At 37.0% G+C, this 27,181-nt stretch overlaps 2 protein-coding genes across 10 annotated transcripts in view; one reads left to right on the top strand and one right to left on the bottom strand.

Moving 5' to 3' along the window:
- LOC108754476 (cAMP-dependent protein kinase type I regulatory subunit) overlaps positions 1-10,190 on the bottom strand; it is a 13,991-nt gene extending 3,801 nt beyond the window's left edge. Inside the window, exon 1 of one of the 2 annotated variants that reach the window (XM_018496767.1) lies at positions 10,026-10,190. In XM_018496767.1, coding sequence (XP_018352269.1) covers positions 10,026-10,190 — 165 coding nt within the window. Of the gene's footprint in view, positions 1-3,329; positions 4,054-10,025 lie in introns of those variants that run through there. The other variant, XM_018496768.1, reaches the window with a different exon arrangement.
- A 1,090-nt stretch (positions 10,191-11,280) lies between these two features.
- The window catches only part of LOC108754473 (patronin), a 72,067-nt gene continuing 56,166 nt past the window's right edge, over positions 11,281-27,181 (top strand). For 5 of the 8 annotated variants that reach the window (XM_018496757.1, XM_018496760.1, XM_018496762.1 and 2 more), the window contains exons 1-2: positions 11,281-11,960; positions 15,338-16,054. In XM_018496757.1, coding sequence (XP_018352259.1) covers positions 15,713-16,054 — 342 coding nt within the window. In that variant the 5' untranslated portion in view covers positions 11,281-11,960; positions 15,338-15,712. Of the gene's footprint in view, positions 11,961-12,482; positions 12,516-15,337; positions 16,055-25,295; positions 25,609-27,181 lie in introns of those variants that run through there. The other 3 variants (XM_018496758.1, XM_018496759.1, XM_018496764.1) reach the window with 3 other exon arrangements.

Raw genomic sequence — 27,181 nt, forward strand, 5'->3', positions numbered from 1 at the left:
CGTCTTGGTATCGCAGAGAGCACAATAAATCAACACGCTCGCTACCTTTAAAAACTTTCCACGTTGAATTTCAAGTGTTTCTTTTTAATTATTTTTTTGCAACTAATTTTCGATTGAAAGTGTGCACTAACGTACACTTTCAACCAAGAATTAAAACAATTATCTCTCTGTCGATCCCCATCGACGAGGGTCACAGCGACGTGTTACGGTTATCATATTGCTTGCACATTCGGGAGGAACACAAAATTGCTAAAAAAAAAAAGAGGGACGCAAATTAATAATTCATTAACCGCGCGCCTGACCCTCGTGGCCAGGCTTTTCGCCTCATCGCGTCTATCACGCATATAATTACCATGAAATTATAAATTATGTAGGTCTTTAGATAAAACCTTATGTTACCGTCGCTTATGTATACGATGCACGATGCACATCGCCGGGGGTGAGAGAGGTAAGCGAATAATGCCATAGGTCAGTTGGCGTTTTCACGCACGAACGCGCCGTCTCTCTTCGTGGCGAGCCTCGTCGTAGTGCATCGTGCTAACGAGTATATTCAAATCAGCGCAATTCGCAATTCACTCTTTAATTGCCATGATAATATGCCGGCGCACGCTAACGTTACCCGCATACAAGGAGCCATCGCGATCACATCTATTTCGGGGGTTTTACAAACCGACGAATACATCCAGAACGCGACAATTGTACGTCTCACGGATCACATATATACTATATAAATAAATTCAAGAAAGAAAAATAATATCTCTCCGTAACGAATATACGTATACTTTGATCTCGCTGGTGAAAATTAAGATACGGTGAGAAACTGTATCTGTTATCTAATCATTCGTGAGAAACACGGAAGTGATGCTGGTAAAAATCTGTCTGAGAAAAAATCGCAGGATAACACTAGAGATTCGGAGTGAAACCTTGCAATTAGTCTGTATCCTGCAAGAAGATCTTCATTAATACGTTATTTGGACGTTGACGTTTACAATGGGAGAGACATTCAAGTTTCAATTTTAGAATAAGTTGTTCAATGACATCATCAGGTTTATGAATGACAATTATCGATAACGAGAGGGGATTTAATCGCGATTCACTAATAATCGCTCGATGTAACGCGGCTCCCAATGAACTTATAAAACTTGACCATCCGATAAATCCTCCGCAAAGACGCGTCTAGGCGCCCGACATGCGCCTCTGATATGCATTAAAAATAGAAGAACAGAACTGCATTTATCGGAATTATCCAATAGATACGCCAGACGAAATCATATCCTTCGGAATCGTCGCGAATTCGATTATATCATTTATATCTGTTTACATTTTAAACGCAATTTATGGACAATCTATAAATTGGCACGGGATCCTACCTACAATTCAACGCAAATTACCAATATATAAATGATCAATTAAGAGGAAACAATAATATACGTCATAAACAATTCAAATTATAATTGCATATAAAAGGCACGTAGGTGTAATTAAACCAGACTCTTGTCTGTATTCTTGTTTGCGAGACCGCGCCGCGCGGCTTATTATCGCAGGCTGCACTAATATAATAAAGACGTATTATGTCATTGCTATTACAAACAACGTACATTATTGAAACACTAGGCGAATCGCTAGGACGATAGTTATTAAATTTGTCAGTTTTACTACGCATACCTGGCGGACGCGCGCTTTCGGCCCGCAAAAATAGAACACGTTCTAATTCCATGAATACAATCCGCGATTCCGCAATTCCGCTTTGTGCGTTTTACATCCGAGGCGTAAAAATTAGCCATGAAACTTTTCTCCCGTTTCTTCTCTCACTCAAATTATCAATCACTTAAAATGAACTTCGGAACGGAAGAATTATGTAGCTAGATAATCGGAGTGAGAAATGCATGCGAGCATGAATAACTGGATAAACTATGTGCACAACTATATATAACGTGCCGTATTAGATTCCACTCAAAGTCATCAACGGAATCAACGAACAGACGTACACTCTCTTATACAATCTCGTCAATGATGACATATATGTATGTATATAGTCATCGGCTGCGGCGAGTAAATGCTGCACGCATACATTCCCACGCACGCACACACGTCTACATTCTTAGGCACACTCCCGACGTAAGAGGATCTCTCGTCATCTCGGCGCAAGTGTTTTTCAAGCTTATATCTTTTTCGCAGAGTGTGCGAGTGGGGAAATACTTCAAGGATGACTAGAAAATATATCTCTGAGAAAAGCTTGAACTAAAAAAAAAAATAATAATAAATGTGTTGAATAAATATGTAAGAATATTCTTGAAAATTCAATAAGAGATATGAATTTTATATAAAAAATTATAATTTATATTAATTATTCTGAGATAATGACCGTAAGAATTCTTAAGTCAAGTGTTTGACTGATCGATAATATCAAACATTTTTCACATTAATCTTTAAGAGACTTTAAGATTCCTCTTAAACGTACCCTGTTTTTTTTTTTTCGTTCGGTTGGAAGATGACGTAAAAAGACTGAGTAAATGCCATACTACTCTTAGAAAATTACTTTTCGTTGAAGAAGGCTTCTCGTACCAACGCGAGTGGCATAGTAAGACTATAGTTGCCATTTACGAGAATCTTTCGTGCCATATAAGAGACGATATCAAGCAAGACTAAAAAGTATCTGACGTAATTTTTCTAATAAAAAGGATAGCCTACCCTGATATATTTACTGTTACTTGTGGCTTTTAAAGTCGAGCCTTCTTCCTTTAATAATTCCTTTAATCATTTTTTCCTAGAAATACAAATGCAGAGAATTTGCTGAAGTCACACAACTATTACAAAATACATCATTAGAAAACTAAAATTAGAAAGACTTCTTCCCTTTAACAATAATCGGAAATCCAAAATTAGAAGACTTTCTTTCTTTAATAATAATTGCACGGTCATATAAATTTTTCCTAGAAACATAAATTCAATGAGTTCGTTGAAGTCATATAACTCTTGTGAAATAATAACACATTATTAGAGATCCAGAATTAGAAAGATAAGAAAGAGGAAAGAAGTTCACGGATAATACGATCGAAGTTACAAATCTCCTTGGAAGTTACAAATCTTTCAATCGGAAAAGCTCCTTCACGTAATTCTTTTCTTTCCATTCCACTTCGACATTTCAGTTTTAATTCGCAAAGAAATCGTAAGATCTACTACTTCTCACGAAAAACGAAAAGGAACGCAGAATTTTAAAACGCAAAACTCCGCCGATGATTAATATCGATCTATCGCTCAAGATCAATTACACGCGCGCGTAACTTGGACGATTACAAGCTGCGCACTCGTTCCTCTTTTTCTCGTACCTTATTCATCATTTCTCTCGATCCTCCTCCTTTTCTTTCACTCTCCTTCTCTCCGTCTGCCCCCGTGTTCTTCTGCTTTCCGCGGACGCGTTAACACTTATGAAACAACCGCTTTTCGCGGCAGCGTATATCGTAGGTCGGCGATCTCGCGAGTTCTCGCGAACGCACGGGAAAGGAGATCGTCTCCGTCGTCGTCGTCGTCACCGCCGCCGTCGTCGTCCCGTCGTCGCACACGCGATCTCGCGTCTCCGTTGTCGTCCGCCTTCTCTTCCTCTTCTTCTTCTCCTCTTCGCACGCTTCGCGATTTTATAAGGCCTCGGAATCCAATTAGAGGTCGGAGAAGATCTAGCACGCGCGCGCGTCCGTGCGTCCGTCGGCGCGACAGCGTCGGTATGCGTACTGCTGTTGCTGCCGATGCTCGTTTGACCGCTCGCCGCCGTACTCGGCGCCTGCCCGACGGTTCCTGGACGGGACGGATATGCCGCCGAGATGCTGTCTCGTGGTAGTCGGTAAGTAAGGTCTTCCGCTCGCGTTAACGCGCGAACGTAAGCGGCTCCAGTGGATCGATCCGCGATGGTGATGGAGGCGGCGGCGGCGGCGGCGGCGGCAATGATGACGGCATTTTTCAAGACCTCGGCTCGTAAACCTGAGACTCGTGGTACTTGGACTTGTGTGGGAAATATGTTTCAGTGACACCGTTATACTTTCTACTACTTCGCGTCCCACTACGTATAAAGTTTTTATCAATGCCATAGCTGGAGCTGCCAGTGAAAGAGCCTGGAGATTAGACATTAATTTTGTAAATGAGTTGAAATGATTAAAGAGTCCGTTGATTTTATTTATAGCAATTACCTTTGTTGCTCTTACTTTTTAATTATGTAAATTGTATCTCTGCTATCCTTACTTTTTTTCTTTTTAATTATCCTTTAGTCATTATACTTTAACAACTATTCGTTTTAATTATCTTCAGTAATCTTTGTATTACCTTGCGTCTAAATTATTATACATTCTGCTGTTACATTGTATTTGTTTCACAGCATTTATAAGATACATCATCCTAAAGCGTTCAATAAATAACAATAGCTATTTATCTATAATTATTACAGTATTTTCTCTTCCTTTTCCATTCCCCTGTTATTTTATTATACGTTGTGTTTATTTCGTATATTATCGAATGTTATATTAATATCGCCCTCGTTTCTCTACTGGCTTTCCTTTCGTTGCTACCTACGTGAATTTTCATCTCTTGTCCCTCGAGTTTGCTGTACAATGTTGCCGACGTTATTGTCAAACGGAGGCAGTTGAATATTTTATTTTCATAAATTCAAGCGCCACGACGCGACCGCCGTTCCTGGCGATGACGTCGGAGGAAAATCGGCGCCGCGGCGCGCAGGAAGAGGATAATCTATTGGCGATTGGATTCCCTCGGTTGTAGCATCTCACATTTTTGTGAACTGCCTGGTGCTTTTAACATGCTCTCTCTCTCTCTCTCTCTCTCTGTTTCCGTCTGGGACTCTTGGCTATAAGGTTGCGCCTCGTTATATTTCGAGCATGCTCTATGTTTAGATCAGCTGCCCCTATATCGCGCTCTCCTTCTCTCCTTTTGCGCGCACACACACGCAATTGCAAGCCCTCTTTTTCATCCCCGCGCGGTGCAGTTCTCCTTCTTTTTCTTTCCGCTTTCTCTTACTACGTCCTTCCTATGGCCGGGACACGACAGAGGGTGCTTCACGACCACGTAAACCTGAGCAAAAAATTCGCGCGGTTATTTAAGGTAAATAATTCTGATGTACAGAAGGCTGCGCCATTTGCTTCAATTAATGAGAAATTCTCCGAAAGTAACTGAAGTTCACCTTTTCCGCTTTGAAACAGCTTTCACGAGTGGGGGAAAAAAAAAAAGGGACCGACTTTTTTTGCAGAAGTCTTCATCCAATCCCATTTAATCGCTCCCGCAGACTCCCTCACGATCATAATTGCGAGGACACTTTATTCTACGGGTTGATTATACGCGCTTGTTTACTCCTCGTTCTCCTTATATCTCGTGTCATCAACTTTCGCTTCAATACTTCTATGTTTGCGCGTCTTTCAGTCCTCTTTTTCCTCCGATAACTCTTTCTGGGTCTCGCGATTATTATTCCATCCCGCAGGCGTCGTATCTCTCACCCGAGGGATTTTTCTATTCCAGAAGAATAAATTCCACTTTTTCTCTTCTCTCGTATATGCATTTTTCTCTCTTTCTCTTTCGCGAGCGCTTTTTGCCGTGTACATACATCGCATAAGCACGGCCAACACGCGAGGCGACGATCCGCCGTCCCGCGCGCGTCTTCGCCTTCCTCGATGGCACCGTCACGCTGATTGACGCGTGCGACATGGAGACGTTCGATCGAAAGACATCCTCGCGTGATCTCTTCGACATTATGGAAACGGAAACAATCATTCCCAGACGATTGTTCGACGGAGCAACGGTTGGGCAAAATGTTATATATGCTAGCAGTGCCAAGTATATTGCGGCAGATTGGTATCAATTACGTCCGCATTAAGCTATTTTGCTCACCGTTTTTAGACAGCATTCAATATAATCTGACGTTGCAGATCGTCAGAAATCAAATAGAACCTGTCATTTTTTAACCATTTAAAGGGAAATTTGTTTCATTTAAATGATTGAGAAATACACTGAGAGAAAAGAGTTTGGTGTGTGACTATAATTGTATGATAAAATAATTGTGATAAAAAGTACCATTTATAGTTATCACTGTTATAATGTTAATATTATTATATTTATAGTTCTATGTATAAAAAATATATAGTTGGTCTCGAAAAGGATAGTTGCAGTTATTTTTGGAGCAACTATGTTTTCTGTATATAGAACTATAATAATAATTATTACTAAAATTATAGTCACAAATATCAAATACTTGTTTCTCAGTAAACAATGAGATCATCATCACTAAAGGGAATTAATGTCACCTTGACGAAACCCTGTTTACTCATATCGATTCTTCCCGCAGCGGCGAAATACCTCGCCATATTTTGCTTTCTGCCTTCGGCCTACGCACTTTGTGCGACTTGGTAAACATTTACATCGCAGAGTGACAGAATACAAGGTATCCGTAGATTTGCTGATAAATTCGATAGCCATTTTATAGCCATAAAAATCCTAGATTCTTGATATACTCGAAGTTCGCTGCCGTTCCTCGACGGGGATGTTTCCGCATGATAGCAGTCGCGTTTCCGCTTTATTTTAGGCAGCCGTCGATCTTTTGGTCACTCTAGCGAAGTCTTCGATCTCCTTAGACGACATGCGTCGCGTTCTCCAATCGCGTGGGTGGCGGCCGCACGAACTTGGTTGCTTAACGTAATTGCTCTAGCGTTGCTAACGTTAAATGGGAAAGGTAACGGGCGGCAAAAGGTCTCGGGGCCTACGGAGACTGCATTAAGAATCACGCCAAAATAAGGATATAGTCTGAACTGCTACTCCGATTGACGTACCTCAATCATAAGACATCCGCCTTTCGCAAATCCACTTTATTCTATTACGGATGAGCCAGGAATATCTGACGAAAAATAATGACGTTAATTAAACGGAATCTTTCTTGAAAAACTTTCTTATTCATTTTACTTTTCTGCAGAGACCTTATGCACCTTACACATATTTTATCTTTTTCACGTGAGATTAATTTTCTATATTCGTTATCTCTTTTCATTTTTAATTTAAAGCTAGCTTATCTTGTCTCAGAAACTTCGCTGAAAAACAGTAAATGTTTATTCCTATACTAATGTAAATTAATTTTTATCTCAGTTTAATTTATTTCTTATCCTTTTCTGAATTAGTAAAAGATAAAAGTAAATTGAACCGACTGAATTAACTTTTGGAGCTAATGGTAAAATCTGTACACACACACAGTTATTGACTACACTACACTCTTTTTTGGATAATAACATACGTAGTTATGAAACTACAGTGGCCAATTACAGCCATTCCATTCTTCATAAGGAATTATAATTGATCAGTTTTATAATTACAGATGTTATTAAATCTGATTAAGAATGCAGCTTTCGAAGGAATAATTGTGCATAGAAATAAGTCTGATTTTTTTTTTATAAAAATAATTCTGATGATGTACATTAACTTTGATTTAACTTACTTTTTATCTTTTTCTGATTCTAAGAATCAGATAAAGATAAAATAAAGTATGTTTTCTTTAGCTGAACAAATATATAGTCTTTGAACTTAAAGTGAAATAGATATGTCCAATAAAATATGGTTTGGCAAAAATGAAAAGGAATTTAATCCAACATAGTAATAAAAATAAACCTAAAATAAACTGAGATTAAAGAGAGTTAATTCGTAGAAATGTGTTCATTTAAGTCCATCTTTGCTAATGTTAACTAACATTAATTTCGATTTGACATACTTTTTATTTTCCTCATTTCTAAAAAATAGAAAAAGATAAAGTAAATTAAAATGAGATTAAAATTAATCTACATTAATAGAAATGGGTCAGAAAATGAGAAAGATGCAAGCAGAGAATCCATTGTACACACAGAAAAATACATACTGTATGCGTAAATAATAATTACTTGTTTCAAATATTTCAAAAGCTCATATATCCGCAAATCTATCATAACTTCATCACAGAAATCAAATTTATTCAAAATATATTCGGAATCCTAATAAGTTTCAGACTTCAATAAAGATTATTAAATTAAAATAAGTTTTATTTGCTTATTACATAAAGTTATTTCTTCGATTAATTTATAATATTTTAAAAGAAAATAAATTTCTGTTTTGAGTACATAATAAGTTTTCCTAATAATTATATTTTAAGATTATTATCAAAAAAACATTCTCTTTGTTGAAGATAACCATTATTTAAAAGAGAAAGTAAATTGAGTAGTCACTTTTCTGAGAATGATATTTTTCTGTATGTACGTCTGTTTTCTATAGCGAACTAATACACTTTTAGAACTTAAATTGAAATATATGTATGATATTTGGCAAAAGCGAGAAAGGAAGTACTAAAGCCGTGATCAAACTAGAGATTGAAATTGAAATTGGATTGCAGTTTAACCAATAAAATGAAAGAAAACCAATCTCAAGTTTAGTAAACTTTGCTTTGATTGCTTAAATTCCAATCCAATCTCAATCTCAATTTCTAGTTCGATCATGTCTTAATGATGTTTAGTGTAGGAATAAAAAAAAAAATAAATTTTGTGACACAACGTTTATCACCCACGGTATTTCAGGTGTCTGCTGTAACGACTGTAGTAAAGATGGCTACAGATAGCAGCACTTATCGCTATCCTACAATGATGCTGTCTGTTGGTCATTACGACTCCGACGTATCAATTTTGCGAAAGACGAGCCAAATATATCATACAAAATGTTTATTCGCGCGCTACTATGTCTGACAAAAAGCTCCAGATATTTTTCAACGAATCACGATGGTTATCTATGACGTCAAGATAACACGATGCGGTTTCCATGGAGAAAAACGGTCTTGCAGATTGTAATGTTTACCAAATGAAGCACAGTGCTGATAACGCTTCTTCCAAACGTTAGAACAATCTCCCGTAAAATCACAACACGATTCATTTATTCCTTTTGCTGCAATTGTTGGACAATGAACGAAGAAACTGGAGAGGCAAGAATCTGTAATATAAACGTAGCTTCTCGCACACCAAGAAAACTAAAAAGATTTTAAAAGATGCAGTATATTGCATAATGCAACAAGAAACTCATATTATCAAAAAACCTCTTAAAATTTTAAAAAAGATTTGGATAAACATCTTCGCAGTTCGAAAAGATAAGAAGAGCTCTCAAATGTCTGTTTCTATCAATATATACTGTTTATCTTTTTCTAATTATAATTCTATGAATTAGAAAGAGATAAACAGTAAATTAAACTGAAATTAAAGTTAATCTTACATTGACAGAACCAAACTAAATTTTTAGAACTAGAAAAAGATGAGGAATTAATTGAACCAAGACTAAAATTAAACTAAATTAGAGGATAGGAGATGCAGATCTCTGGTTACGTCTCAGAGCTTGATTGTGTATCACACAACTTAGTGGAAATTGTAAAAGAGAAAAAATTAATTAGGTCAATTCTGTATCTTAAAATAAGATAAAAAATTATAAGAGTGAGTAAATTCGCAAGACGCATTGATCAATAAAATTATATATATTCCAGTAAATTCACTCATTTTTATAATTATCTCATCTCAAGATATACAATCAATCCCTATACGTTGACCAATAAAGAATGCTTTTTTCCATTTAATGACACAAGTCATCAGGAGCATTGGTCCATCTCTTTCTTGACATCCATGAATAACAAAGACAGAATGACTTGTGTCAACTTGAGTCAACAAATGGAAAACATCTAAAATTATAAACATTCTAGTCAACTTGCTCATTTTTGTAATTTTCATCAAGTTGAGCGATACATAGCATAATCGAATGACCTCAATCACGCGTATCGCGTTATCATTGTATCGAGAAGCGAGGGTTTCGACGTGTCCTTTGTACACGACGTTTGTCACCTATCTCGGGGAAACTTCAGCCCTTCGTTGAAAAACCTCGTGACGCTACCTTCCGCAGCGAGGAGAGTCGAGGACTCGCAACGTATATCCTTATCGTCACCTCTCTTTCTCAGCGGTCAGGTTAATCGCAGCCGCGCACGACTTACGTACCCTTTCCAGCTTCTGGAAGTATTCCCGCAGGAAGGAGATCGGGTTCTCGGGCCGGCCCACGCACAGTTGCACTATACAGTCTTTCAGGACCTGTTGGATATTATGTCTCTGCACGTATTCCTCGCACTCGCGTAAGCTCTGCTCCTCCTCGAGATTCGCCGCCATATTGATGATGCACGGCGCGCCGCTTTATCGGCGACGGCGATACGGCCGCGGCGCGGCGTCGCCCTTCGCCGACCGAGCGCCGCTGATGCCAGGTCGCTGTCGCGCGATCTCGCGCTCGTAATTTCAGAGTTTCGACGCTGAAAATATCTATACGTGAAAATATATATACGTGACGATCTTTACTCTCAGTTGTATTTCTTTCAGTACTAAAAATCGAGAATCTTAAGAGAAGGAAATAAAATGAACCGAAGGAAATTTGGATATGACTCTGGCAATTCTCAGAACTCGCGCGAAGTCTTTTGTTCATTGTTTGTTATCGGGAATCGTTTATTACAAATCGGTAATTTAATCAAAGTTAGTTAATGAAGTTAGTTCTCCAAATCTATTTTACGGGATTTTTTTACAAAAATTTGTAAAGTGTATAGGTATAAATATGTACGTGACGAATTTATGTCATATAAATTGAACTAGACAAGGTTCTAGGCTCATGCATACAAAATAGGATCAAAAAGATGATATCAAATAGATTAGTTATTTTAGGAAAATATAATATAATGATATCATTCGATACACTTTTGACGATGATTTTGTTATGAATTCTTAACATGATAATGATTTTTCAGTAATTTTTTATTATCTATCGATTTAAAATACTCGCGTTTTATTCTATATTTTTCTATTTAATTCTATCAATGTAAATTAATTTTAATCTTGATTAATTTACTCTTTATATTTTTTTAATTTTTATATCTGGAGAAAAACATAAAAATATAGTTTAATCAAGATTAAAATTAATCTACATTGATAAAAATGGATCAAATTAATTACTTTGATAAAAACATAAGTCGTATTTCTACCAATGTTGATTAACTTTGATATCGTTTACATATCGTTGATGGAATCGATGGAACTCGAAATCAGCCCGAAAAACCGCGCCGTTGTATCGTACTGTCATGAACATAGCCGCGTCGTAAACTCGCGCGCATGCGCGCCACATGAATCGACTCGCGAACAGTCGATAGATCGCGGCAGAACTGTCTCTCGACCAATCGCCGTTATTTCGATCGGTCGCCCGATCATCATCTCGTTTATCGCGCGTATCGCGATGGACGGCGGAGTGCTGCTGCGTGCAGCGTACTGCTGGCTGCCTACGAACGGGTGAATCTCCGCGCTGAGAGAGAGAGAGAGGTGGCCCTGGTGTGTGGTGTATATACGCGGAAGCCCAACTCGCGGAGATCCGTCGGGCCGCGCCTCGTCGCCTCGCTTCGCGACGGACGCGACGGACCTCATAGCGTTGAAGCGGAGCGAAGTCGGGCGCGATCGCTCCGCGACGGTCGGTCGGTCGATCAGACGGGACGGACGATCCTTCCCCCGGAGAGGAGGGGAGCCGAGCGTGAGCGCGAATAATCGGGGACTTGCGAGAGACTCGCGTCGTCTTCTCTCCTCGCGTGCTCCTCGTGTGCGATACGCAAAAAGATATCCTCGCGGATACCTCGCGTCTATGCGTGTGCGATCTCGTTCACGCGCCGGGGTCTGAAGTTAGCTGTCAACGAACACGGGCGGCCGGATACTCTCGAGGCGAGCACGCTCACGAGACTTCGGAGGGTGTCGCACGAGGAAGAGCGAGAGCGACCAATAGAGAGTGAGAGAGAGAGAGAGAAAGAAAGAGGAACAGGGCCGAGCCAGCTCGTGAGAGGAGCAGCAAAAAGGAAGAAAAAGGATAGAGGTACCTCCGTCGTCGGCGACGAGATTGAGGATTTTCCTGTGTTTGTACGTGTTTCTCGGAGATTTCTTCTTTGATCCCTGCATTCACGCGACCTTTGACGCACGGATACGTATAGGCTGACGCGAGATCATCGCGCGCGCGCGCACATGTATATATACACGCACGCGCGCGCGCGCGTACGTGTGTGAGTGTAGGGATCCCAGATCCCCAACTGTGTGTGCGCGAATGCTGCGTGAATCAGCCGTGCGACGACGATGACGGTCGACGGTTTCGACCGTGCCGCTTCCTCTCGCTCACGTCGTCGCCCGGTCGTTCCTCGCGCGAAGGATCGATACGCGTCGTAGTCTCCTTCGAGAAAAAGCGTGAGAGAGAGACGTGAGGAGGGAGGCTCGCCGTTGCCATTCCCGACGAAAATAGCGAACAAGTCCTCTCTCTCTCTCTCTCGCGCTCTCTTTCTCTTTCTCGACGGTGTCCTTTGGCCGCGTTTCGTCCGGTATTACTTCACGTTGTCAAGTCGCGGAACGGAAAGGGGAAGGGGATCGAACTTTGCAAAGGGGGAGAGGGAGACCACGTTCGATCGAGGACGTTTCGCGTTGCCGGTAAGCATCAACAGGGAACGCCGAAACGGATGGATTCTCCGTCATCGACGATGAGATTACGATGTCAGGCAAGCGCTTTTATAACGTCGGTCACGGGACTGTTCAAGTTCGATCACGTAGTCTAGGTTCTTTTGGTCGTCTGGTATGTCAATAGCTTGTGTTTTCTTTCGGTTTGAGGTTATCCGATTTGCGTAAGCTGTAAAGTGAAGTTTGTTATCATATAGCGATAAAATATACTTATACAAATACTTCTACAATTTTGAAAAGCTAGAAGTACTTAAATTATTTCCTGCGAGGTTTGCGAGAATTGGGTTTTAATTGTTGACAGTTTTTCGATAATGAGATTTGTCAAATTTTTAATGTCATGTTATTTTAAATTTGTTCTATATTTGTCTTTTTGAAATTCTAAACTTAGATCAATATTCATACAATGAAAGAGAGTATTAAATTTTAATAAATATTTTGCCTGAATAGTTCTAAATAAATATTAACTAAACGTAAACATATATTTATTTGGTACAAGAACCATTAAGTTGATTTAACAGTCTTTTTTTTATTGAGTGTATACTTATTTACTGTAAGTGAATGTTTATTTAGTACTATTCAGAGAAATATGTATTAAGATTTAGTAAATTCTTTTTAGTATAGTCCGTCTTAAGATTTAAGATCCGTCTTAAGTAATGCCTTAATGTAATGTTAATGTTAACATGGCCCTCTGTGATTGGTTCGTGACATCTTAAGATGAGTGACTATACTTAAGATGAGTTTAAATATAGAACCGACTATAAATACCTTATATCGGTCTGTGATTGGCTAACATTTTAAGACTATATTTAAGACGATATATAAGGACTAAGAATGAATATCGCCCTTAATTTCTTTATCATGACTTATTATTGTATATTTATAATTCATTTGAGACATTAATATTTATGTGATCTATACAAATTGAGTAATTAAATGTAGAAGAGAAGAAAGAAAAACTAATTTGTACTAGTCAATACAACTTGAATAATTAAATTAGAGAAGAATAGAGAAAATATATATTAATTAATAGAATTAGCATTAATTATCATGATCGAATAGCTTTACGGGAAATATTCTTTTAATGCCAATTTTATAACTGTAATCATTTTATAACTGTAATCATACTTTTATGTAATTTTATTTGATAACTATTTAGTCTTTTGATTTTACTATAATTGAACTCTTTAATTACATAGAAAATATTTGTTTAAAACATTTTTAATTTGCCCGTGATATTAGTTGGACGTATTCGGATATTTGCATAGCAAAAATTATTATAATACTTGACGCAAATTCAATAATAAGTAATCATTAAAATTCGTGATATTTATTACATTGTCATTATATTTAAAAAAGAAGAATATTAGTTTCACTTACTCTATAATTAGCTCAGTTGAAATCAGGTTTAGCTTTGAATCAAGATTCGAGAATCTTCTTCGTGTCGAAATCGTGTCGCTGTTTTATATAAAACAATAAAAATGTGGCCAAATTCATCTTTGTTTCTAATTTACAGTCAGAGGGTCTTGAATACCTTCACTGCTACATGCATTACGATATTCACAATGATACATGTGCCGGTGATGCATATCTATAAATTATCTATTAATTTCATATCATAATTTTTATTTATGTATTTGTGCATCATTCACGATCTCAGCATGCCATTCTTTAACCCTCTACAGTTGACGTCAAAATCACAGTAACGTAGTTACTGACGCTGGGTCTGAGATTTATTTAATTTATGTTAATTAAAAAGGACTAATTAATTTCAAGGAATCAAAATAACGACTCGAATAAGAAACTTTGACTTTAAAAAAATTTATGTCACATTTACGCAGTTTTCGAATACTACCAACTTAATAATTAAAAATACAAGCAACATTAATAGTAATTAATAGAGTAATTTACATTGCTGTCAAATTGATGTCAGATTTTCTAATAATATTTAACGATTTTCGAATCAAGATTAAAACGCAAAACAATTAAAAATATTACTGAAAGTCAGAGAAAATGATGAAATTTTATCTGGAAATCAAAAGTTATGGAATTTTGTGGGATGAAGAATTGTGTGCTCCGAATAATCTAAAGATGTAAAATAAAGAAAATTGTATTGTTTAACATTTTTGACAAAAAATTTATAATTAAGTGGTTCAATAGACCCAGCGTCAGTTCCGGAGAGTTTATTATTCTGTATATATGACAGCTGAGGAAAGTCTCAAACACTCTTTAAGTCTCAAACACAATAAAAAATACTGGCAATAGGAATACGAGATTTGAACCTATTAGAAACGTATTATTAAGGTCTATTCTTTTTGGCTGAACTTTTTGCACAGTTCATCTTTATTCTCTTTTCTCCTTTTCTTTCGACGTTGGAGAAAAAAAAAAAGAAAAGATGAATTGTGCAAGAAGCTCAGCTAGAAAAGACAAGCTTAAAATTTACGGTTAGGTAATTTACGGTTTACTTTTAGAATGTTTCAGGTAAATGAAGTCTGTTTTATTCTCTTCTTCTATTACCTGTGTTTAAGGCTTAAGGTTTTATAAGGCTTTTATAGTGGCACAAAAAAAAGAATCAAAAAGAGAGGGAAAGAGAAGAGAAACTAGCAAGTCCCATGGACCGATGTTAAGAGCTAAGGGCCGGAAATTGTAATGTCAGTATTCTCTTTTATCTCGCGTGGGCGACATTGGGCGACTAGGAGACACCGGCGTACACACGTGGGAAAACGAAATTCTTCGCAAAATCACAAGCTCCTCGCATTCATCTCTCTCTCACTCTTATGGTCCGTTTATCGTTACAGAATTTGTTGACTTCCCACGTGTCTCGTCGACGGAAGAGCTTACGTTTGCCGCCACACAGCTGTGCAGTGTGTCACGTGCATGTGTGTGTCAAAGCGAGAATAAACCGAGGAAAGCGAGACGTGGATTAAGGATCAAGAAGAAGATCAGTGAAATACGCGAGTGATCGAAGGAAAAATCGCGGGAGACTTTCATCGTGAAGACTGCTTAGGAAGAAGGAGGAAAAACTGTTGAACAAAGAAAGGAGATCGGCAGCGAGTTTGGGATTCCTCGCGAGGTCGTCTCGGCTATGACGAGTACGGGGTGCGGCGTCGATCGAGGTTCGTTGATTGAAGCCACGGATGCCGACGCGATTGTCAACATCATCATCCCGTTGAATGTGGAACACGATCTCGCGGTTCTTCGCTAAGGGCAGTAAGACCGCGGTGGTGCAGGAAGAAACCGCGCCGCCACTGCCGACGGAGGAAAAAGACGAGCAGCAACAACAACCGGAGCGTGCGTGCAACGGCGTCGCCGACGACGACGCGCCCGCCGACGGTACGAGCGCCGTCCATGTGTTCTACGACGCGGCGATGGATCGCGGCGCGAGTGCAGACGATCGACGCAGGCCTGCCGCCGCTTCTGCTGCCGCAACCGGTGCTGCGGCGGCAGCATCAGCCGACCAGCAGTCCAGCGGAGGCGATTCCGATCACTTCTCCGACGCCTACGAGTCCCGTCAGGTAGGTGTTCTGCCTGTCTTACCCTTCGGCGATGGCCAAAATGGAAACAGATCCGAAAAACGTAGCGAGTTAAACGAGGATAGAGACTTGGAAGGACTTATATCCATTTCTATTAATGTAAATTAATTTTAATTCTTCGGTTTATAACACATTTTTTTTAATTCTTGGTATTGGAAAATAGTTAAAAGTAAAATATTGTGGATTAAAAGTAATCCACATTGGGTCTTAAACATTTTTGTCAACGTAGAATAACTTTAATCTCGGTTTAATTTACTCTTTCTAATTCTTAGAACTAGAGAAAAGAAGATAAAGAATAGATTAATCGAGATTAAAATCAATCTATATTATTGGGAGATTTGAACAGTATTGTGCTTTATGTGGCTCTTGAATCTTCTAAAAAGGATTACTGTAATCTATAATACAATTGTTTCTGAATAAAAGGCGTATGAAGCACAGAGATTTTAGAAATACTATAATACCGTAGTAATAAACTATAGTAATAAAATGATAAATTAGCATACGTTGAGTACTCGGTATCTGGGAAGAAGGACGTTTTTAACCCTTTGGAACGGATGGTGAGTCAATCTATTGAACCCATTCAATTATAATCTCTTTGTCAAAAATGTCAAACAATTTAATTTTTTTACGTTACATCTACAAATTTTGATTATTCTTATTAAAATAATATACTTAATATATATTAATTCTTTTTTTTATAACATTTATGTTATTTTGATTCTCTTTGAAATTAATCGACGCTTTTAATTAATATAAATTAAATGGGTCTTACAGAATCGGTGTTAGTAACTGTGTACAGATTTTGGCGTCAGCTCCAGAGGTTAAGATGCAGTAAATAGATTTTCCGAGGAATTTATACAGGGCCCGTGACAAAGATTATTTTCATCGCAGGATGTGGGACATTCGCGTTCTCCGTGACCGCGTGTCCGAAGGCGTTTGTCACGTGTATTTGCGAGACGCATGGAGCTTAGAGGGAACCGTGCTCGGCAGTAAAACTATTCTCGAGCTGTGACATTGTTGACGAATATGGCGTTCGTTTCCTGCGCGCAATGTTATTTATTGCGCGATAAAACTTGGCGTTTCACCTGTGCACACGGACTCGCCTTCCTTCGGATGGCGATGTCTTCGGCGAACCGGCTGCCTCGACGAGTCGAGGCACAACTCTAATTATCCCTTTAATTGCCCCGACTGATCCCGAGTGAGATCATGCGTCTCAAAAGCCATTCTGGACACTCATAAATTCACTGACATTTTTGTGCGAGTAACTCCGGTTTTCAGGGAATCGCATTGATTGTCCAGTACGGCTTCGTTTATTGAAGTAAGAAAGAGCTTTATTTCTATGTCTGGCGTACTGTAATCAAATTTATTTCTAATGCCCGTTTCCGTCAATGTGGATTTACTTTAATTTCAGTTCAATTTATTCTTCATATTTTTCTAATTTTTATAATAAATTTTATAATATTTATATAACTAGGAAGATGAAGAGTAAGTTGAACCTTTAAAGGACGCGAGAAAAATTTCTGATTGAAAATGAACGAAGAAGATTCTAGTCATATTAATCAGAATTCTTAATTATAATAGTAAATTTAACCAGAACATTTTGTTCATTTTCAATTAGAATTCCAATTAATATAGACTCTTTCTAGTGCAGAGGTCGGTTTTTAATATCTTACAGCTTTACTGAGTAAGATTTGTTATAATTCATTATTTTTTCTTTCAAAATATGACACTATTTCATTGCTACTATAGTTAGTTTTCTTGTACTATAAAGGTTAAAGTTAATCTACATTGATGGAAACAGGTATAAGACTTTCTATTTCTGGATTTTCTTTATTTCCAAGTCTCTACATCTTTTTTAATGAAACACATCCGTATCTTTATACATTATACAAAAAAAGATTTTTTTCATTCTCTTATTTTTATAAAATTACATTTCTACTATGCAGAGAAATTATGTTCTATATATTAGTTTTATCTTGCACTTAAAATTCTTCAAGATCGCGCTGGATACCATCAAATTCGCGCTTTTTTGCACGCCGTTGTGCAAATCACGTAGGTAATACTTCACTGTCGTATGATTTAATGTTTTTTTTTCTGCCCCGTACCGTTAACCGTGATTGCAGACGGTCTGCGCAATTCGTACCGATGAACAATCGATATTTGGCCATGCGAGCAGCCTCGTTATCGACGATCTCGTTTGGCACACGTTCAACGAGTATCATTTGTTCTGGCTTCTCAAGCAAAAATGTGTTGTCAATAGCGTTATAAAAAAGCTACTAAGGCAATACCTAAGTTACACTTTTATATATATGTCGGATATAAATCTATCAAGTTGATTTCTATAAACGTTATCTATGAAATATATATTTTAAGACTACACTTCAAAAGATCCTCGAAGAAAATTTTACTCGATATAATATATTATATTTTTTTGACGTTTTAGAATGTAGTCTAGAAAAATATGCGTATGGATTTAATATCCTTGTACTAGAAAAAATGTACTAAATTTTAACATTTAAATAATACCAACTAAAAATTTACTTATAGTTAATAAATATTTACTTAATAAAGATGATAGTTAAATTAATGGTTCTTGTATCAAATAATATCTGAGTTGGTTATTTTTCAAATAAATGATTTAATAAAATTTAATACATTTTTTCGGTGCAACATGATGTGGAATTACGATTTAAACAACATGATAGAATATAAACACCGCATGGCGTTAAATCTTCAAACATTCAAAAAAATTCATATTTTTAGAGTGTAGTTTCCATAAATATTATAAGAAATGTTGGCAATCTAGCTGCTTCAAAGGACCAACACGCAAAGAGAAATTTTCTGCATTAACACACTATACCGCATAAACTGGTTTCCTTTTCCCTGCTTTCTGGAAAGCAAGGTCGTTCCTGTTGCGTGCAAGCGATCTTTATTCATACCGGAATTCTTTACTTATTTTTGAAGTCGTCGACGCTACGATCTGAGGGAGACCTACCTCACGATCTTGCGATCGTTCTGAAAGTAAACGCATCGACGGTGGTACGTTTTTGCTAACGTTGCCATGTGCCATGGTATAGGAAAAGAGCGATCTTATCGTGCGTGCTCTTCGAGTGCGATCTCGTCTCGATTGTTTCCGTCGATTAATGTACTGGAAACTAAGCGCCTAATTTAAGGCGTGTCGCTGAGACTCTCCTCCTTTTCTAATATAGGAGCGGACGAGCATTCCTCATCGTAACAGGCGGTGCAATTATCAAACGTGCATTAAGGCATACTGCAACACACGCATGTTCGCGGAGCCGTGCAATTAGCCGCCGTGGTTTCTTGCCCATTACACGTTCCGATTTCTACGTCTTTTGAATCTCAGGAACGTTCACGAAAACCTGGATTAGCTACAGTTTTTGCATATCACGATCACGTCCAATTATTGTTGTAAAAATTATCTCCAATCGGTTTTATAAGCTAGTCAGAATTGAATTATTTGAAGAAAGTCGATCGAATCAATGTTTTTAACAACAATATTAAACATACAAATTCTCTCGTCTCTTCTATTCTCTCTATCTAATTTCTCTTTCTATTCATTTTGTAAATGGCTGTAATAATAAAATTATAGATGTTGTCTTTCAAAAAGAAGAAAATTTTTGTTCATCGTGCAAATGGATGTAATAATGAAATTATACATTTTTTTACCTCTCTCTCTCTCTCTCTAAACAGAAAAAATTATTAAAAGAAGATAATATCTGTTTTTTTTTATAATAAAAAACAGTCTATATGCAAAATGATCCGCTTCATTTCTGCTTAAAGTTTAAAAATTTCATTAAATTTATTATATCAAAATTGTGTACCAAATTTGTGTCCAAGGACTAAACTTAATTTGAAATATTTAAAAAAATTTTATTATTACCAGTATATTACCACTCAGCTCTTAGTCTCTTAGACAGCTCTTAATCGTGCTACATATTTTCATCTTAGTAACGCCAGATTAAAAGCGGCTATTGATGTCGATGCACCCGGTGCGCCACTGATCTTGAAATATCGATCAGTCGACCGATCCACTTCGTGTTCAGTCACGACGACTTAATCTGAGAGACACCTGCATTCGCCTTGCGGACGGCGAGAGAAAGACGAGGCCTCGCTACGTGCCTTGACGGCTCCTTTTAGAGTAATTACGACGACCATGACACATACTCGGAAACGATTAATATCACGAACAAAGCGTGTGCGTAGTAGAACCTCACTTACGCCATGTATTCCGCACGTAAGTTAACTTGGATGTTTAGCTAGGTGTATATACATTGCTGTTATTAACACTTTGTTTTTACTCCCTCCGTTTTTACCTAGCACAAGCCAAAGTATGGAGGGTGTTAAAAAAGGGCAAGTTTTTGCTTAAAAAGGTGTAAGTAAAAAAGAAATAGCGTTTTTTGTAGATTCTGGGATATGATAAAGTTATTAAAAAGTTCGTAGCGTTTGGAAAACATCTCGAAAATTGAGCGAGTTAAAACTTGGATAAATAGGCCATGTTCATGCTTCATTTTCGAGATGATCTTCAAACGTTACCAACTTTTTAATAATTTTATTGTATCAGAATGTCAAAATTTATATAAAAAGTACACTGAAAAAAAAAGATTGATTGCTGCAACAATTTAGATAGTATAATATGGCATAGTATTTTTATATGGCAGCAATCAATCTTTTCTTTCAGTGTATTATTTCTTTTGCTTAAACCTTTTTGAATAAAAACCGATTCTTTTTTTAACATCCTCCTTTCACTCTCTTTCTTCGAAATAAAGAAAGGTGCAAAGTTTGATTTCCTTATATTGTTATAAGTTATATTACATTTTTACAAAAATCTCCATTATTCTTAATTTTTGCTTCAATTTCCATTAAATTATTTTAACGTTTCAATTAAAAGGTTGCAGATGGAAGGTTAATAGGTATCAGCTCATTTTGCTTTCGAAATATTTGCTAATTGTAAAGATCAGCATTTCTATTTTCAATTCAGTATTCAACAATTGTCTTTATCGTAAGGAAAAGCTGTGTTTTACTGCTGGTGCACCGTGTATTTTACATAATAATAATAACACGTTATCCCATCTTCGAACAGGCGCTTTTAAAAAGTATTAATCGGTGAAAGTGACGTGCTCGCACCTGGCACCTCGAGATAATCGAAGCCGTTTTCGAAACCGCCTGCAAATAGGGAAATGCCGATGTGGGTGGTAAATTGAAAGCGGGTTCTGGCCTCGTGCGATCTCAAACAGCACCGTATTCGTATCGTATTTGAGTATCAAACATTTTCTCTTCTTCATTATTTTAAATACTCCTATGAGAGTGTCCCAGGTAATATCGTGCCTCGCGAAGTGCCCCAATGAATAAAACCGGCTCGTAAAAACAGACTTGCAAAAGACGGAGGCATCGCCGGGAGCATGAGATAGGTTGTCGCTGCGTCACGTCTCTGTCTTTTCAACACTTACGCACAACGTCCTTCGCCAGAGAACAAGTAATCCAATACACCGTGAGAAAATGAATCCGCGTTGTACGACGGCCTGCATTGTTTCATGCACATTGTCGGATGCTTTCTACGAAAGGAAATACGCTCACTCGGTCGCTTTCCACAATCAATTCTCTCATTCTCTCAGCTACTACAGGTAACAGCGTTCTGTCATTTTTTAGGAAAGTTTCCGGAAAGTTTGGAATGTTTAGCGAGGTATACACTGTTGAACTGAAAAAAAATGATATGTATCAGCAGCATTATTTTAATTAAAAATAATGCTGTTAGTATATCTTTTTTTTTTTAATACTCTCTTTAATAATCGAGGGGTAATCACTTAATGTAATCGTGAAACAGAGTCCTCAAAATCATTATAAAATTTATAATGAAATCTCGTAATTATCGGATTATATGTATAATCCGATAATTACGTATGCAACTACTAGAAACAATTGTGTGATATTAGATAAAATCAATTTTTTTACCAAATGACTTTATATATAATAAAGAAAATTATTTGTCATCACATAAAATCCTATAAAATCAAATGAAATTACGTAATCTGTGGGACAATATTTCAGCTAGTGATTTCTCGAATCTAATTTAATAACAGTATTAATGAAACAAATAAAATTTTATTAAAACAAGAACATGATTTGTTAATTGTTTTATTAATGGTGTTATTGTGAATTAACAAAATTATTTTCAATTAAAATAATGCTATTGATACAACATTATTTTATTTTCAGTACAAATATGAAAGCAATAGCAATCCAAACTCAAGTTAAATAACATTTTGTTATTTTTAATCATATGTGTCAAAATGTAAATCAATTAATTTTTCGTAGTTATTTTTTAAGTACACAACGTTGATATTAATGCATTATACACTTAGTAAATAGTTACCTAAATTTAAGTAAATTTTAATACATTTTCTTTAGTTAAATTGTTTAATTTCATTGTTTTCATTAAATTAATAATATATTGAGTAGAAGTAGTGGCGATTTATAAAAATAATTAAAAATAATTAAAATTAGGTATTTGAATTTAAATACCTAACAGTGTACGTAAAATAGAATGAGATAAAATAGAAATTGTTTATATAGGGAGAAGACTTTGTGGCTTCACCGAGCTATTTTTATCAGTGTGCGTCATCTCGAGAATTATTCGTTTAATTAAACTGTTCTGCGCGGTGTTTCAAGATGCAACTATGCATTTTGAACGTGCCTATTACGCGATGTACTTAGTCTCGCTGCATTCTTTGCAGCGTGTCTTTCGCTGAAGCTGTAAATATTCTTAATTATTGTATTTATCATCTTTTTGAGAGTACGATTTTCAGGGCAAAAATAATTATTCACACAGCGATATCGATGCGCTCGTCGTTTAATTTAAAATATCCTTTAATTAAAAATATCCGACCATATAAAAATTCTCTGCCAAGCTTAGCTAGAATTGAAAAATCTCTAACGTAACAGATTATCACAGATGATTCTTCCTTGGGAACACGCTTGACTTAGGAACACGCTTGACTTAGCATTTAACGCAGTAAAATTGGTGGGATTATATCTCTAAAATTAGAAGGGTGTGGTTCTTTCCGTTTCTCTAAAGTGTACACGAAAAGAATAGTTTCGCTGAAGTATATAAAAATTTAGCTAGATTCAGATCTGAAAATAATAACTTTATTGAACCATAAAAATAATTTAACACGTATCTGTATTAAATTAACACAAAAATTTGGATTATTCAAAACGTGTAAAATGTGTTAAATTTAACAGAAATTTTCCAACTGTGATGACTTTCCTATATAATCATCTTTGACTTTCCTACATTTTGGTTCAACAAAATTTTCTCAGACTTACCCGAGATATTTTTTCAAATATTTCCATATCTTCCTAAATTTTTAAATATTTCAGCAAAACGTTCCTTCTGTGTATTCACTTAAAAGAATAGTGAGTAATTATTTTAAGGGAGAGAAAGAGTTCTTTTCTGTTCACGGGGTCAAGAAGGGAGACCCGGCTTCCGTAGGGTAAGGGTCAATCACGTTGGTCTTAAGGGAACCAGCATTATTTTGATTCGCTGCCGCGTGCACGCGTGCGTGTGCGTTCGCGTGGGTGTTCGTGAGTACGAAACGCAGCAGCTGACTCACTCGTGCGACCGTAGAATGCCGTCTCCAGTGCACTCGGCGGAATCTAAAGCCGCACGCTGACTCGCCTCGTAGTGTGATCTCGCGTTCGGAACCGGCAACGCACTGCTCCTCGTATTCCTTGGTGGATGGATGTCCGAATTGATTATTATGTGATTAAACTCGACGTGCTGCAATCGAAATTATTCCCCGGTGAGACACGTGGCGGAATGATCAATGGATAACGTCGATTGACGAAGAAAATCGAGTTACTCGGGGGTAAAAGCTGCCCTTTTGTTGTCGCAGTCGTAAAGAATGAATTTTCGGAGTCTCATGGTTTGAGAAAAGACGCATTTTAATGGAGAGAAAAGTGTATAAGAAAACTCGAAAATCTGAGAAAAGAGAAATTTTAATAAAGTGTATCAGGAAAACTCCAAGTTTGAAAAAAGATAGATTTTAATGGAAAGTATTTTCGGAAACTCAAGGAAGTCTGGGAAAAGATAGATTTTAATGAAAAGAAAGTGTATACTATGCGACAATCAAGAGTGAATTTTGCAAACCGTTTAATGCACTCGGCGGATCAGGCAATGCAGTTGCATATCTCAAGGATTTCCTTTTCATGCGAACAATCGTGTACGTCACGCTTTTGCGGAGTGATTCGTCATCTCGGAAGTGCGTATTGATCGCGATTCTCACCTCGTTATCTTCATTCTTGGGATCTATAGCCGCGGTATAGTGCAAGTCATAGAACGTCCGCTGCAATTGGTGCTATAATTTCTCTGCGACGATCCCAAGGATCCGATTGGATTGTGTGAAAACAAAACGACTCGATCGCTTCTACCCTCGACGGTGTTGGGAATTCCATCGTCGACACGATCGAAGACAGATGTTGGACTCATGCCATCGGGATTATCGGGAAGAAGGGAGCCATGCATTTCCGCTGTAACTGCAGTCGTTGCTGAACGTTGCTTCGCGTCTTGTTAGTTACCAACTGGAAAGAGAGAAATATCAAGAGAAACGGAGTTGTCGACGAAACGAGTGAATTATCACGTTATTAATAATGTCGGTCCGAGAATTTGGTCGCCGAAATTAAATTTATTCACTGGGGTCTCCTCTTAGACACTTTCCCGGAAGCGAACGCTGCCGTACCGAAGTTTCGCGAGAGGAGACATCAAGAAGATTAACAACTCATGGAACTGCATTACGAAATCACGACAATTCAGTCGGGAGATAATCTCGAGATAATGCTGCGAACATGATGGGTCGAAGTGCCATGATTAGTGTGTATATCATTTATACACTGTTGAATATCAAAGGAGCAATGGTCCCAAGTTCTTTGGAGTTAAATAATATTTTGTTACTTTTAACTTTCGCGTGTGTCAAAATGTAAATCAATCTTTCTGTGATTAGTTTTAAAGTAAACAACGTCGACATTAATGCACCTAGTAAATAATAAATTTGAGTCGATTTAATACATTTTTTCGAGTCAAATTGTTGTAACGTCATCGTTTTAATTAAATTAATGATATATTGAGTAGTAACAGTGGCAATCTATATAGAAATAATTGAAAATAACTTCAATTGGGTATAATTTGACATTATGAATTCAACAGTGGCGTTTCTTTGCTATCGGATCAAATCTTTAGTATTCCCTGATGAGAAATAGATGAGAAAAATTTTCATCGGCAAAAATCTGAGGAGGTGCAATGCATCGCAGATTTTCAATTTGAATCTCTCGCAATTTGAATTCGATCGAAGGTGTGTACTGAACGACGCGAGAAGAGTTTTACGAGGAGAGGCAGTTGTCGAGAAAAGGCGAGGATGGCGAGCGAGGTGATGCTGGCGCCCACGCCGGCATCTACGACGTCCATACGTGAGATGGACGACGTCAGGGATATGGTTAGAAGTGCGACCGTCACCACGATTTACGTAAGTCGGTCTCCGTGCACGAATGGCGATACGTTGTGTCTAGTAATTGGTATTCAGAATATCATTCGATTTTTCTCGATTTATATCATCCGCATGAAGCGTGCTCTAACTAAATATATCGATTTCTAACTAAATATATCGATTCGTTTATTTGCTACAACAACGACACAACTAAATAAACACAATTTTCGAGAAAATTAATTTCAATGATTTGAATCATGAAAATTTTGTAATATTAATTTTTGAATGTAATTTTGATTATAATAACTGATCATGGAGATATAAAAGTATATTTTTTTAAAGTATGTTGTTTCTTTTTTTTTAAGTTTTCTGCTTCTTTTTCTGCAAGCAATTAATGATAATTTCTTAGTTATATGTTGAAGCAAATCAGCGATATGAATATATACTGTAAAAAATTATAATTTTTGAAGGCGAGAAATGATCTTTGTGGAAGCGACTAAAAATGAGGTTTCACTCGAAAGTTTCGTAATATATCGTTCCACCGTACAATTTTTTTTCAAGTTTGTAGTTTGATCTAAAAAAATTAAGTACATCTAATTCTTTTTAAATCAAGAAATTATCTTTGTAAGACCGTCTGAACATGAAGCTTTATTCAAAAGTTTCGCAATATTATCGTATAACAATCTTTTCCAAGAGCTTTCTTGTTAATTTAAACAAAAAAAAAACTATATTTTTTAAAATCAAGAAGCATTTTTGTGGAACCGCGGATAGAAATATGAAGAATATATAGAAATATGGCTTCGCCATAGGAAAATTCTGCAACATTGTCGTATAATGTTTTCTAAAAACTAGTGGTTCGAATTCATTGGATGTTGTTTGTTCTGCCTCTGTGAAGTTGGCACTCTATTGTCAAAATTTTGATTTAATTAATAGAGTTTTCTCTTCCCCAAAAAGTTCTAAGAGTTTCTGGTAGGTTTTGAAAAGAGTTCTGACGATTAAATGCAAAAAAAAAAAGATTTGAAAATTTGGCCATCTTCATGTTTTCACGAAACGAAAATTAGACATAACTTTTTTTAAGTCAGAGTGAAAAAAGTCACTATATTATTTGAAGCAGAACAAATTGTTTCTCGAACACACATGCTTTAATATCTGCGATTTTGCGTACGGAAGCACGTGCGCCAAGATGTCATAAGCTCTTGTGAAATAAATGTGCAGGGTGGCAATAATCCGTGGTTATTTTACGCATGTTTGCAACGTGACGAAAGACAACAGTGTCAAGGACAAGATTTCACTCCCGAACGCTAATCGAGTGATCGTCACGGATGGTGAACAACAACGGAGAGGAAAAACGCGCGTCGCTCGGAATCCGCGATGTACTTTCGATCTCGCAAACGTGCGATATCATTCCGCGACTTTGAGCCTCTTCGCGTATAAGTTGAAGCGATTGAATCTTAATTGGCCCTTTTAACAATGCATAGGCATGCCCACGTATGTCTACTATATTTAATTTCAAAATTACTTATTAATAATATAATATAATTATATGATATAATAATAATATAATAATTAAGTTATAATAATATAATAATATTGCAATATTTAAGTTGTTCGA

The sequence above is a fragment of the Trachymyrmex septentrionalis genome, unplaced genomic scaffold (assembly GCF_001594115.1).
Source record: "Trachymyrmex septentrionalis isolate Tsep2-gDNA-1 unplaced genomic scaffold, Tsep1.0 scaffold8, whole genome shotgun sequence".
NCBI classification, from domain to species: Eukaryota; Metazoa; Arthropoda; class Insecta; order Hymenoptera; family Formicidae; genus Trachymyrmex; species Trachymyrmex septentrionalis.